At 32.5% G+C, this 14,798-nt stretch overlaps 3 protein-coding genes across 3 annotated transcripts; 2 read left to right on the forward strand and 1 right to left on the reverse strand.

Annotated features, from left to right (window-relative positions):
• Positions 1–1,609: 1,609 nt before the first annotated feature.
• LOC116346941 (protein lifeguard 1-like) lies at positions 1,610–4,524 on the reverse strand. The gene is made up of 5 exons (XM_031777267.1): positions 4,311–4,524; positions 3,262–3,521; positions 2,928–3,176; positions 2,626–2,842; positions 1,610–2,474 (listed from the first exon to the last, which is right to left on the reverse strand). The coding sequence occupies exons 1-5, from the start codon at positions 4,315–4,317 to the stop codon at positions 2,329–2,331; spliced, it is 879 nt and encodes a 292-aa protein (XP_031633127.1). The 5' UTR covers positions 4,318–4,524; the 3' UTR covers positions 1,610–2,328.
• A 430-nt stretch (positions 4,525–4,954) lies between these two features.
• Positions 4,955–8,756, forward strand: LOC116341829 (WD repeat and HMG-box DNA-binding protein 1). The gene is made up of 9 exons (XM_031769132.1): positions 4,955–5,114; positions 5,176–5,413; positions 5,495–5,738; positions 5,819–5,934; positions 6,012–6,318; positions 6,398–7,566; positions 7,641–7,922; positions 8,179–8,397; positions 8,477–8,756. The coding sequence occupies exons 1-9, from the start codon at positions 5,038–5,040 to the stop codon at positions 8,753–8,755; spliced, it is 2,931 nt and encodes a 976-aa protein (XP_031624992.1). The 5' UTR covers positions 4,955–5,037; the 3' UTR covers position 8,756.
• Positions 8,757–9,207: 451 nt separating this feature from the next.
• Positions 9,208–13,332, forward strand: LOC116341963 (RINT1-like protein). Its single transcript, XM_031769409.1, has 11 exons — positions 9,208–9,581; positions 9,650–9,891; positions 9,959–10,147; positions 10,253–10,376; positions 10,480–10,589; positions 10,652–10,814; positions 10,884–11,109; positions 11,181–11,506; positions 11,690–11,935; positions 12,379–12,605; positions 12,906–13,332. The coding sequence occupies exons 1-11, from the start codon at positions 9,453–9,455 to the stop codon at positions 13,093–13,095; spliced, it is 2,172 nt and encodes a 723-aa protein (XP_031625269.1). The 5' UTR covers positions 9,208–9,452; the 3' UTR covers positions 13,096–13,332.
• Positions 13,333–14,798: the final 1,466 nt, after the last annotated feature.

Raw genomic sequence — 14,798 nt, forward strand, 5'->3', positions numbered from 1 at the left:
TTGAAGCACAATGGACAATGTTGTGATGTCATATACTCATCGACCATCCGAACGATACAATTTCCACGTTTCATGATGGCTGCAATCAGTTTGCGAGTGCCTGGGCATCGCACGTGTTTTTTGATTTTGATCGGTGAGTTGGCTGGTGTGGATCCACTGGCTCCCATGTAGAAAATTGCTGCTTGATTGCCCCACTTGCCCGATAACGTTTGGATTTTGACCTGCCCGGTTAAGGGTTAAGCAAACACCTTCCGAAAAAATTGAGATTTAAACTCTTTGTTGCGTAATACAATTTATACAAAATCGCAGTGAATCAAAGCAAGCAATTAATTCTGAAAAGTCCATTCTATGTGTAAAACATTTTCTTGGGGAAAGTGAAGAGCTAAAAGAAAAGGTCTTGACTTTTCCAGAGAAAATGATTTACAACAATAATGTATGAGCTAAATTTTACAGGGGGGTTGATTTTTCGCAAACTAAAAATTCTCGAAATTTTGGCGAGAATTCCTAGCAAATCGAAAGAATTTTCCCTGCGAAAAACTTTGGGACATAGGAAAAATTTCTCTCACGTTCGAAAAATCCTAGCAAATTAAAAGAATTTTCCTGAATTTTCTACATTGATGAGCTAAACAAAAAAAAGGTCTTCACTTTTCAAATGGAAAAACCCTAGCAAATTCGAATAATTTCGGCCCAAAATTGAATTTGTAAAGTTTGCTTATAAAATCGCAATATTTTAACAAGAATCCTAATAAATTGGCGCGCCAAACGTCAAATCCAACTTCACTATTGAAACAAAACATGTTTTATTATTTAAAGGTTTCCTTATGTTCTCTTATTATAAGGAAACCTTACAAATTAATATTTTAATAGGAATCCTAAAATGATTTGTTAGGTTTATTTCTTGTGTGTAGAAATGAAAAAAATATGTTCATATTCAACAAAAAAGATACTAACTGCAGCTTAAAATAGTACTACTGATTTTATTTCGATCTATTTATACACATAATACATATCACAGAATTGCAAACTTAAGAATGAGCAAAAATATAAACTTATATATCATATTTAAAAGAAGAATAGCATGCTTGGAAGTTGATATCATAAAATATTGTAATTAACAAAATGAAGCAAAGGTCAAAACAGATGACGATGAAATATGTACGATTGCTTAAATATTTGAGGTCAAATTTAATTTGTTGAAAATGAAAGTGGCTACTTTTAACAACATGAAATTAGAAAAGAACAAATGCAATTTTTTTTTGCGTAATATTTATTTCGTTATTGCATACATTTGAATGAGCTAGAATAAAAACCCGACTTGAAATCGAAATCCGTAAAAGTGGAATACAGATTTTTATCTTAAGACGGGTTTTTATTCTAACCGAATTATTTTTATTTTAAATACGTTTACATACATTTTAGTTTATAACCATTGAAGAGAAATTATAAATTAAATCTTTGACGAAATGATTTGTTATAATTATATCCATTGTATAATTGTATTAAGTTTAAGAGCTTTTTAATATTATTTCACATTTATAAATGGAGTAAAAACCATTGGCAATGTACTACTGGTTTCGAATTACATCAAAATATCTTCTCTAACTATGTGTTATTTTTTCAAGCACATTATTATCCTGATGGTTTTATTTTCTTTCTGTTTTGTAAAAATAAGACAATTTCAATGTTTCAATATACACATGTAAGCTATCACTCTGAAATGCTTTGTAATCAACGAAGATAAAAGTGTTCTATACATCAAAATGCGTTGAATTTTGAGAGGGATCTGTTTCAAATTTATACCCTATTTAAAAATTCATACCATGCCAGAGAAACTGGAACCCCGGATACTCTATTCAAAGTTGTTTTGAATTACTGTTTCAATTCATAACCATTATGATGTGAGTGTGTGTGTGTGTTTTTTTTAGAATCTCGCCCTCTGAAGATACGAGAAGAATGAGTGCCAATTGTAAATGTAAATATACTATATAAGGCCCATTGAAACGATAACGATTATGAATCAGAAACAGGCATGCTAACAAAACAACTCAATATAACTGTCAAAGTAATCGTTGTGCATGTATGTATGTATGTATGCTATCTTATTAGTTAGTATTTTGTCCTTAGTAAAATGTAATATTTCGTTGTAAACATTACAAAAAAGACTATGTTATGACATTCACAATATTTTTCAAATTTGAATTCACCTGAATTGATGTTTCTTTATGTTAATATGACTTGAATATTTTTTATATATAAAAAAAAAATCAATTAGAAAAAACTGCAAAATGGGGTAGGTTTGTATTTAGGCATGCACATGCTTATTGTTATTTAGTTCTTAGTGGCTGCACCAACAATACGTAAAATGTACAAGAAAATGTTGATAATGTCCAAAAACAACGTAATGGAACCCAATACGTATTCCTCCGGGCTCATTGAATATTTGTGGTTGCCACCCATTATCATTTGAGTGTCATCTGTTGAATATAAAATTGAAACAAGTTAAAAATCGTGGCCAATGGCATGGTATACACTTACATTGGTTGTCATGGTGATTGAAATGAATTCAAGGTCATGACAGTTTTTAATAAAATTGTAAAAATGTATATGTGTCTGCAGTGAACTTACAAATCAGGTATATGGAGAAGAGCAAAGCACCGATTCCTGCGAAAATCAAATGAGCAATCTCACTCCGTGTGAACATGAGCACAAAACTGAACACAACGAACAACATAAGTGCCACGAATAAAACACCACCCATCACGGTAAAATCCCATTTTGTTTGCATTGCAAATATGGTCAATGAAATAACCACCACAGCAGTCGCTCCAATTGCAATCATCACCTACAATTTAAAAGTAAAATGTAGCACTTGATTTTTACATTTAAAAATTCGAAAATTATCGTATAAGTGAATAGTGAATGTTTACCACATCTGGAGGATATGACAGTGTGGCATATCCAACACAAATTGATTCGCCCACCGTGAACAGGGCCAAGAATATCATATTACTTGGGGATGTACGTCGCACACCTTCGCAGCAGCTCAACGTGATTATTGTAACGAAAACCATTACCATCGACACAATAAACAGCCAAAAGTTTTGAAAAGCAAAAATTCTTGTTGGATAGTGATGGGCAAACAACATTACAACGAGAAATGTGAACGACAATTGAACCTAAAAAAATGATGAAATTTTTATAACAAAACATTCATCATTGGCTTATAGATGCAAAATCTCAAAACAACATTGGATTTCTTACCGATAAAATGGCGTACACTTTACGAATGAATCCCCGTCGAATCGACTCTGTACTGAATTCAAAACCTTTCACAATTGGATCGGTGTCGGGTTGGTTTGGCACATGCAAGTTGCTGGGTGGTACATTATTCGATGGATATCCATATGGGGCGAAACCTGGTTGTGGTGCATATCCAGCTTGACTTGGATGACCACCATTGAATTTATTGTCCGTATCTTGTGGTCCATACATATTTGGTGGCGGTGCATATGATTTTTGGTCTGAAATTCAATGGGAGCAAAAAACGTTTCGTTATGTTTACTTCAAAGAATAAGAATAACTCTTTTCAAATTTTCTTCATCAAAAAGGAATTCGTCAAATAAAAGAGGTTTGCGTTTGCAATGTTGGATTTTAAATCAAAACCAACAGATCTAATTTAGAGAAAACAATATTCAGCGTCTGTATGTCATTTGTATTTCTAACGTTACTTAGGCTTTGCCCATAACAAATGAAATTCCAATCAATTGACGTTCCAACGAATTGTATACATCAGTAATGAGTCATGGCATCCCGCAACTGAATTTCATCATTATATTGCTAATTATATGGGTTTATCAGTAAACACCGACATACACATAGATGACGGCCTAAGAAGAAAAGTGTTTCTTATGTAAGTAGGCTGTTTTACCTTTGCGCTGTCTGTTTGTATATTTGGTTTTTGCTCACATAAATTTGTATTCGTCTTTTTGCAGAATATTCTGTATGTTATTGTTTTCTTCTTAGGCCGTCAGATGATATTTACTTAATGAAAACATGAAGAAATTGATGTGTCGACAGTTTTAAATTGATGAAAATGCTCAATACTTGAAAATATATTGATATTTTTAATGTTTTCAATATATTTTTCGACATACAAGAAATGATTTGCAAACAAAATACTCTTCGATAACAAAGTAAAAACCGGATGAATCGCAACAAGCGATTGTATATATGATATCAAGACAAATTTCTCCGAAAAAAAAAACGATGTACGTCATTAATAGCTGCATAATAACCAATATTAAACATACCCGACATGTTTTTTCCCTCGAATTTCACGAAATATTATTTAAAAATGAGTGACAATTTTTACTTTATTTATATTCACGAACTGCACAATAAAAATTTCCGATAAAATGCTAAATATAATAATGCACAAAACTAATTTTTGAAGATAAATCAAGTTGGGCAAACGAGAGAAAAATAAATGGTGACTTAAATACAATCTAAATCAAAGTGAACAAAATAATGGTATACAGCGTTAATGTATTTGTCTTTTTCTGTATACACTGCCAAATCTCAGTAGATGCGTCTAGATAAAAAGGAAAATATTACCAAATTTCACGTGCAGATGGGGTTAAGTTAAGCCAATTAGCATCCAAATCAATTTTAATTTAATTTTGTTGTTCACGTCAAGTGTTATGCATTTTGTAGCCTATTTATCATGGTTTGCATTTTTTTGTTTGTTACACACTGAAAAAAATATGACAACTTTTGAAGAAAACTTCAAATTAAAAACGTTTCTTTTTTTTCGAATTATCTGATAAGACGATTTTATTTTCTGATGTGAAGTACGCGCCATCTTTCGGAAACGATGTGAAAACATTAACCTTAAAATACAAATTCAAGAGCGAATACATAAAATTGGCGCGAATTCCCATTCTGGCGTTGACATTCAATTGTGTTTTCTTTGTGAAGTAGCTCATTGCAATTTTTATGTAAATTACGAAAAAAAAATCGTGGTTAACAATTTATAAAATGCCATACAAACGATCGTGTTTGCGTTATGCACATACAAATGGTCAATCGCACTGTTGTTACACGGAAAACGGAGAGTAAGATAATTAGATTATCATTCATGGATGGTCATTTGTATATACATAATTGAACTTGTAGGCATGTCATCACAACTGGGTCAGATGGTGACATTCGCATTTGGAACGGTGTAGATGATGATGATCCGAATACACAGTGTGTTGGTGAATTCATTTTGTATCATGTGTATTATGAGCAGCGCATTCTGACATCCACCGATTTGAATACGGTCCAAGCCTATACATATCCAGAATACAACCGTGATGGTACCGAATTTCGATTCTCAGCTCCCATTACTTGCATCAAAGTCAATGCCGAGGTAAGCTTCGAAACCTTATATAGACGGAATGTACGTACGACATACATTTACATATTTAATTTTAATGTATCGCATATATAGTATATGGCGGCGTGTTCAGAAGATATGACTATTAAAGTAAAGCTAAGAGATACGTCTATGGAACCATTCGAACTAACTGAACACACTGGTCCGGTTTTGCGAATCGATTTAAGCAGAAATAACCTACTGGTGTCTAGTTCTGGCGATGGAACCATTAAAATTTGGAATCTTGACGAGAAAAAATGCATCAAAACCATTTCCGGATTTGACAAAATTAAAAGCTATCAAATGACGCAAGTTTATGGTATGACTTTTGTGTCGATAAGACAATTTTTTGCGGAAAACTGATTTTAATTTCTTTTTTTTTACTTTTTCGAATGACAGTAACACCTTCATTTGAACCGAAACATGGCAAATTCATGGCATACAATCAGGATAAAAGCATTATTATTGTCGACACACAAAATTGGGCGGTGAAGAAAACGCTGACTGATGAACAAGTATTGAATTGATTGATTTTTTTAAATTGTGATAATAGTAATGCATTTTTTTAAACAATATATCACATTTAAATTAGAATAAATCAAAGTACAGCGTATGTGCATATTCAAAATGTGGCAAGTATATAGCGGCTGGTAATGAAAATGGTGATTTTTCCATTTGGGATATCGATGCAAATCAAATAATTCAAGAGGATAAAAGTGGGGATAATGAAGCACAATGTATTACGGCCATTGATTGGAATCCAAGTAATAATGGTGAATTTGCATACACTGATAATACTGGCCAATTTGGTTTGGTTGAAAACATAACTGATGACAATGAGAATGTTATTGAGCGTGAAGAAGAGAATGGCATGGACGAGGATATTGATTTTGGTGAAAGTGAGTTTTTATTTTCTGCATTCAAATTATTGGCCATTTTTCTTTATTATTTTCAATCAATTTCGTTTTTTTTTTTTAGTTCAATTTCCCGACGATCCAGATGATATCGATAATGAGAATTGTGTATCGTTGGAAAAGTTAAAAAATGAAACCATGAAAAAGACAATTGATGATGAGATCGATGAGTTTCTCGAAGGTTCTTCAATAAAAACTGGTGCGATGAATGACGACAATGATGATGTTAAAAGTGATGGTCGTAGTACAGCGATGGCACATTATGCAAAAACCTATGATTTACAGTCACCATTTCAACCGGGTGAAACGCCAAAAACATTAGAACATCGTTACATGCTATGGAATCATATTGGTATTGTACGTGCGCATACAACATCATCTGAGAATTCGATTGAAGTTGAATTCCATGATGCGAGCATTCATCATGGTTTGCACATGGTAAATCATTTAAATCATACAATGGCCAGTTTAAGTTCATCGGTTCTTGCACTGTGTAATGAAACGCCCAGCAAATTGGTGTGCATTATATTGGGAGGTTCAGGTGGAAGTCGTGAATGGTCATTGTCGATGCCAAATTGTGAGGAGATTCTTTGTGTTGCGGCTTCATCAAAATTGGTTGTTGTTGCAACCGATGTACGATTTTTACGCATTTTCAGTGCATTGGGAACACAACGTGAAATTGTTTCATTGCCAGGTCCAGTTGTTGCTGTTGCCGCTCACGACGATCGTATCATTGTTGCTTATCACAGTGCGGCTGCATCGGAAGATCAACACATCTCAATGATGCTCATCCAAACGATTGGCTTGAGTTTGCGTTGCCGTGAATTTAAAGTAACACTTACACCAAATTCAAAACTCACATGGATCGGTTTTTCCGATAAAGGATCACCGGTAACATGCGATACAATGGGAATGCTTCGAATGTTTTCAATTCGATCGAATCATTGGTTTCCAGTGTGCGACACAAGTTTACATACAAAAGGCGCATCAGACAATCATTTTATCATCGAGGTGTCGGAATCAACACAAATTGTTCGCTCAATTTTATGCCGTGGTTCATCATATCCACTGACAACACCCAAACCAATGGTCTCCGAGTTGAAAATGGAAATGCCAGTTTGTGATATTGAAGCCGAACAATCAAAATTGGAAGAAGCATTGGTACGCAACAGTTGCTTTAATGTCGACGATGCCGATAAAAATATCAAGGAAATTGCTATCAAATTGTTTGCGGTATGTGTGACCATCTCTTTTTCACCATCAAATTTCGAAACCAAATAAATTCTATTTATTATTTAACTTTATAGATTGCATGTCGTTCGGAATCTGAACTACGCGCAAAAGAACTTATTGAGATGCTGGCATTGCCATCACTCATGCCATTGGTTATAAAATACGCAAGCAAATTGGGCCGCATTCATTTGGCCGAAAAATTAGGTGAACTTCTGCCACAATTTGAGGAACAAGAAAAAGAACGACAAAAATATGATGAAAACGAAGCAGCCAGTGAACTTCTCTTGAGCACACCCACCGCACAAAATTTGATACGGTCAAATCAAAGCAAAAATTCAACACCAACGGTTATACCGGTATTTATATTTTTAGACATCTTTTCGGAAATAATTCGAATTGAGTCATCAATAATTTATGACTTAAACCAGTAATGTGCGAGCAAAATTTTCCAGGGGGGGGGGGGTGCGGTGTTTTCAAAATGTTCTTCAAAGAACCCTAGGAAATAGAGAAAAATTTCGTTTTGGACGAAAATCCCTAGCAAATCGGAAGAATTTTGAAGCCCCTCCCCTTCGCACATTACTGACTTAAACATATGTAACATTTCTTCCACAGAAACCACTTTCAATAAGCCAATTGAAACGTAATCCGTTCAAGAAGACACCAACAAGCAGTGGAAAATCAGGTCCTAGTGCTTTCAAACATTTGACCGAAACAGCCATTGGATTTGATTCACAAGAAACACAAGATATGGAGTTTGATTCGTTGCCACCGAGTGCACCAGATACAGAAAAAGAAAATCAAAATACAGACACTAACAGTCCCAAGCCAATGGTGGGTTCATGCTGTTTTTTACAACTACAAAAAAAACTTTTATTGACAAGAATTAAAAATGTTTCACACATCATTTCAGACAACAAAACTACCATTTATAGACTATTATAATGCAAATCGAGCGGAATTTGAGCGAGATAATCCCGGTTTGACACCAAATGAACTAACAAAAGTTGCAATGGGCAAATACAAACAGATTTATTCGGGTAAATCAAATGGAACACCAACCAGTGCACACAACACAACCGATGATTCCACAAAATCGAATGGTTTGAATGCCAAGCGAAAAATCAATACTGAAGACAATGAGCGATCTGGTATCGCAAAATTGGCCAAATACAGTTTCAAAAAACCATAAATTCTTTTGTATTTTTTTGTCAATTTGATTTAAATTATTCATTTTTTAGATTTCATCAACGACTTGAGATCTTTATTAGAAATACTTTGACTTTTAGCTTAAATAATTGTAACACACATATCCATTTTTGAAATAAATATTCACATTTTGAAAGAAAAACAAATTATCAATTTCAAAAAATTTAGTTCATCTAAATTTGAAATGTTGAAAAATGTCATGCTAGCAAGAAAAACGTCATTCAATAGTGAACTTTATTGTCATTGACAAAACGGTCGCATGTCGCATGTGCGGCATGTGTTGTTCCATGCAGTATGACGGTTAAATGTCAAAACTTTGACGTTGAATGAATCTGCTGTACTATGTTCAATCCAAAGTTAAACGTCACCAAAACATAAATATTCTCTTTGAACCGAATTTCCATTTTTATTTTCATTTCAAGTCAATTTTTTAAATCCATTTTCAATGTTTTTATTAACAAAAATAGATTCCAAACATTTTCGTTGTGTTTAACCAATAAATGTTACCGTTTGCCTAATTTTATACTATTTAATTTTAAATTCTACATACATTTCATGTGTATAGTGTTTCTTTTTTTTAAGAAAACATTTTGGTGATCGTAGGATCGGTTTTTTTAAATATCCGTTTGTTTGGTGAACATTACATTGGATTTGGGTGTTTCGAACGTAAAGGGAGTAAAATGAAAGATGTTGCAAAAAGTGTGATTGAACGAATAAATCGTGATATTGGTAGCGATATTAAAAATTTACACAATTGCAAAGCAATCAGTAGCGAATATGCAAAACGTGTTGGCGAAATCGAAGCAGAAGTAAGTCGGATTTTCATTTTTTTTTTTTTTGATGGCATTTATCAAAAACACTCAATTTGAATTTCAAGCTTCTGATTGAAGGCAATGGAATACCATCAACTATTAAATCGGCATTGGCACAATGTCGTGATTCGAACGAAATTATTCAATTGGAAACCGCAAAAATTGATCAATTTCAAGAGAAACTTATCCAAAAACTAGACGGTTATCATAGCATTCTTGATGGCGTTACCAAACAATTAGATAAAATACGATGTTTGCAACTGTTAGTCGAGTATTTTAAAATTTTAAATGACATTCAGGAAATTGGGTAATACATTTGAATGAATTAAACAATGGAATCGATTTTAATCTTTAAATCTATAATTTTTGTTCAGCAAAAGTTTAGCGGCCAATATAAAAGATGATCAAAAAGCGATCGGATTGTATTTGTCACTGTATGGCGGCACCGATTCAGCCAACAGTATTATTGGCCGGCTTGAAAGTGTTGAAGCAGTTAATTTAAGATCATACGCAGAACGAACAGCTATTTATTGGTATGAAATTCTAAAGAAGAAATTATCCAAGTAAGTAAACACCTTAAAAATTACTGACCTATCAAATGTGTTTGTTTATATGTAATGATTAAATTGTCACTATAAAAATAAATTTAATTCCGTTTTCCATTTCAGAGACTTTGAATCGGTATTGGATGTTATTAAATGGCCATACCTTGGTTCAGCATCTACCGAGCTTATCAATCCAACCAAGGATTCGCTTAATAAATTAATGTCAGCGGCGGAACATCTATTTTTGGTACGTTCAACGCCCATTAAAACTTAATTTTAATTAAAGAAAAGGAAAACAATTTTTAGTTCATTCTAATTTACAAAATGAAATAATGTGTGATTATTATTAGCTGCAATCGCCAGAAGAAAAGAATGATTCATTTATATCGATAACGCCATCAATTTTGTGCCAGCCATTAAGTACACCAGTAGAATTGCTTGTAAAACCATTTCGACAAAGGTAAAGATGTAAGATTTCATTTTCAAAACGGAATTTATTTATTTCGAAAAAAAATTCAATAGATTTTTGTATCACTTCACTGGTCCACGGCAAACAAATCGACCAGATAAGCCGGAATGGTTTTTTACGCAGATTTTAAATTGGGCCAAAGATAATCATATTTTTGTTGGAACACACATTCAACCGGCTCTAAATCTTGCCGGTCATTCGGATATCAATATTCGGGTTTGTTTAAATTAATAATAAATTCATCAAATTTCAATGCTAATTAAAAAAAAAATCGTAATTAAATAGCTGGAGTTTGTTCGTGGTTTGGTGCAATTGGCGGTAGAAAAATTATGTAACGATATCGATGAAATTGTTGAAAATGATGCTCTATTTTCGCATTTAATCGATGAGACATTGGCATTTGAGCAAGAAATTCGTGATACACTTGGTTATCCAAGCAGCTATTGCAGTGCAATAACTGTTTTAACACAAGCAAAGTACCTGACTAAATGGCTGGCTATCGAAGAACAATGTAAGTTCAACTGAATTTATTTTGAACGAAATATATAAAATGAAGAAAACTCTTTACATTTTCAAATGCAGTTACATCAGATAAAATGGATTTAATTTTATCACAATCGTCAGCATGGTTGTTTATCGATCCAAGTAATTTGGAAGAATTAAAAATACCACGATGTGCCGATCAATTTATTCGTTTGTTAGATGCAATATGTGAACGTTACTGTAATTTACCACAGCCGGGTCATCAGTTGCAATTTTTAAATTTACAATTGGAATTGATTGAAAACTTTCGCCGTCGGCTAGTCCATTTACACAGTAATCCAGAGAATGGTGTGACCACAACGTGTATGGTCTTGAATGCGATTAACTATATAAATTCGGTGCTACGTGAATGGGGTGAAAATGTTGTAAGTTTTCAATCCATATGTGAAACGATTGGTGCTAATAGTTTCATCAAATTCGGATTATGGTCGTCATTAATGCATGAATCATTCGTTTATTTTAATTTCACTTTACCACCATTTACATTTTATTATAGCTTTGTTTTAAAAAAAAATCAATTTCACTTCTCTTTTCCGTTTCAATGCAAGCATTATCTTCATTTGTATGCCGCTTTGTTTGGTCCGCACACCGACGAAATCAATTCGGTATTTGATAAAGTGGTCGATGACTTGGAACAATGGCAACGAATACTGGTGAAAGAGCTTACATCAAAATTAGTTGATGACATAAAAGCCAAGTCAATGGCCTATCGTCATGATAATTGGATTTCCATGTCTGATCACAATGCACTCGAACCGTTTATGTTATCATCAACAGCTGGCGAAATGTTTCAGGTATTTTTTTTTTTAAAGAAAGATTTGTCAAAGTGACGGTACGTTTTCAGTATCAATTTCCGTGTCACCAGTGAAATAAATGTAATCGCATTCGGAAGTCGACTGTTGGTGATTTGTTTTGTATTTTTCGAATTTGTCTCTTTCCTGTGCCCATTCATCCAGATCTTAGTTGAGCATGAGAGATGAGACGCATATATAACAAAAGAAGAAAAAATAAATCGCCATCGATTTATTATCACTGACACTCAAGTTCTATAGAATTATTTTCAAGTCTGTTATCTATAAAAAAAAATACATGCTTAACTTCATTGTTTATTTTTTATTTCTGGGTATTTGATTTAAAATCCAATTCCAACAAAAATAACAACACCACCACCACCGCGAATACAATACATAAAAATATGCATGCATAATATCGATTGGAATAAAAACAAAACGAACAGCTAATGGTGACAAGTTTGCACAACCTCGAAACTGAACTTTCGATCAACATCTTCAATATAGCATTGAGATTAATCGCTCATCAATTGGACGACTTTTTCATCGATAGCATGATTATGAATACGAAATTTTCAACTGGCGGTGCATCACAATTTGATTTTGATATGAATCGTAATCTATTTGCATTATTTGGACAATATGCCAGACGACCTGATTTACTATTCAAAAAGTAAGTTTTACATTTCTTGTTCTTGTGTTCGTTTCTTTTGTTTAACGTTTTTTTCGACATAAATGTCTCTCTGTCTTTCCTTTTTTGTCATATTTACGTGCATACCTATACACGAAAAATGAATTCATTGTGTCGCTTTTTGATTAACACGATGACGTTGATCAATCGACTTTTTTCGATTACATATTTTCTTCTAAATTTTATTTTATCGATTCAATTTATTTGGATGAAATTCATTAATAACAAAGTAAATAAAGTGAACCAACAAGATTATACAAATTTTGTTTCTTATCATTTCAGGATACACGATGCTTGTAAATTATTAGTTTTTCCGTTAGGAAATGCAATGCTACTTACCGAAACTCTGAAAAATGACATCAAAAGTAAAAGCGATTCGAAAGGTGCATTGGCCGAAATTGGTGTGGTTAACATTAGCAATTTAATGGCATTGGACATTCTTGAGCGACGAAACGATATATGTTCGTACTGATGATGACAACGAAACGATGACTTCAAAAACACTCTACCACACACACACACACACATACATACATTCGATGTTGTTATCATTCCATTTGTTAATTTCCTTTTTGTTTTGATTATGCCTTCAATGACTATGTCAAAAACAAGTGTCGGGTGTTTTATTTTTCTTTTCATTGTTTTTATTTCTGTACAAAAAAAAATCAATCCCATGCAAAAAGTGTTGAATAAATTATTTTCAAATAAATTTAAAGCCGTTTTTATATGCAAATTAATAAATGGATTGTTTGTTTGTTTGTTTGTCTACGAAATTCAAACAGTTGACTTTCAAACAGGTGAAAAGTAAGATTCACACACTCTTTCTCTCTGACTCTTGCTCTTTGAATCATGTCTATAGTTTCATCGTCACTGCTAGCGATTTATTTACATCCGAAGTCTATTGTTCTGTTCTTCTTTAGAAGGGAAGTGTTGCATTTTAATTTTATTGTATGACAAAAAGAAACAGCAGATTAGCTATTTTTGAATGAAATTATTTATTTCTTAAATGATAGATTTTAGAGAATAATAATTTATTATCGACAGTAAGCACATTTCTTGTTTTTTTTTCATCTTTTAACTACTTGTTGTTGTTGTAATTCAATAAATCAATGATTTCGATTTAGCATGATTTTGCGGTTTTTGCTCTTAATCACTTAATTTTAACTATGCAATTTTTCGCTACTTTTTAATTACTATTTTTTATAGCTGCTTCTTTCAGTTCATACACGCGAGCATATATAAAACAAAAAAAATGAAAGACAACCACAAAAAAAATCTTAACATCACACATTCCTTGTTATGTTTGCACATAGCACGACTAACTACATACTAAATTTGCTTTTTTTTTTTTCTTTAACCAAAAAACAAATCATCCAAAATGATCCTAGCAAATGCACATTTCTTTTTATCCACTTCATCTTTTATTAGCTAACTATATGAAATGCGACAATTGTAATAATGATTAGAATTTTTCTCTACGCAAATGTTTTTATCTAAAGAAAAATACACAATATTAATTGCAAAAAAAAGGAAAAAAATACAAATAAAAAAGCGGTAATTATAATGCTACTGCATCAATAAGGAAGCAATGCCATGATTGAAGAAACCGACGAGAAAAGTGATTTCTTTATTGTACGTGGTTTTGTTCAGGGTGACACAGAGACTATCTGAACAGCACGCGTAAATAATTAAAAAAAGAAGAAGAAGAAGAAGAAGAAGAAGAAGAAGAAAAAATAATTCACATTTGCCACAGAAAAAAATTATGGTTTATCAGAAAATTTAGTGCTTAAATGCACTTACAATCTATAAAAATATATTTCGTAAAATTGGCATCACACAATATACGACAATAATAATTAAGCCACAAACAAAAAGAACATGTTTTTTTAATGTGTGTGTATAAAAAAAATTCTTGAAATTTTCCACTATAGAAAGATATTCTTGGCGTCTACTTTATTTCTTGTTTTTCGTTCACACTTATAATTTTTATACAACTCAATTCAATGTCGATTTTTTCTTATTTTCTAAAAACATTCTAAATTCATAATTTAAGTCAATTAAATAATATTATTTCCATATAAATTCCATATGGTTATCTTGTTTCGATTGCTTTTTTGTTTGTTTTCAATTAATTTTTTTTTTAAATAACAATTGTCCTATTTGGTAATAATATCC

The sequence above is a fragment of the Contarinia nasturtii genome, unplaced genomic scaffold (assembly GCF_009176525.2).
Source record: "Contarinia nasturtii isolate CC-2019 unplaced genomic scaffold, AAFC_CNas_1.1 Cnas_scaffold_129, whole genome shotgun sequence".
Taxonomy (NCBI): domain Eukaryota; kingdom Metazoa; phylum Arthropoda; class Insecta; order Diptera; family Cecidomyiidae; genus Contarinia; species Contarinia nasturtii.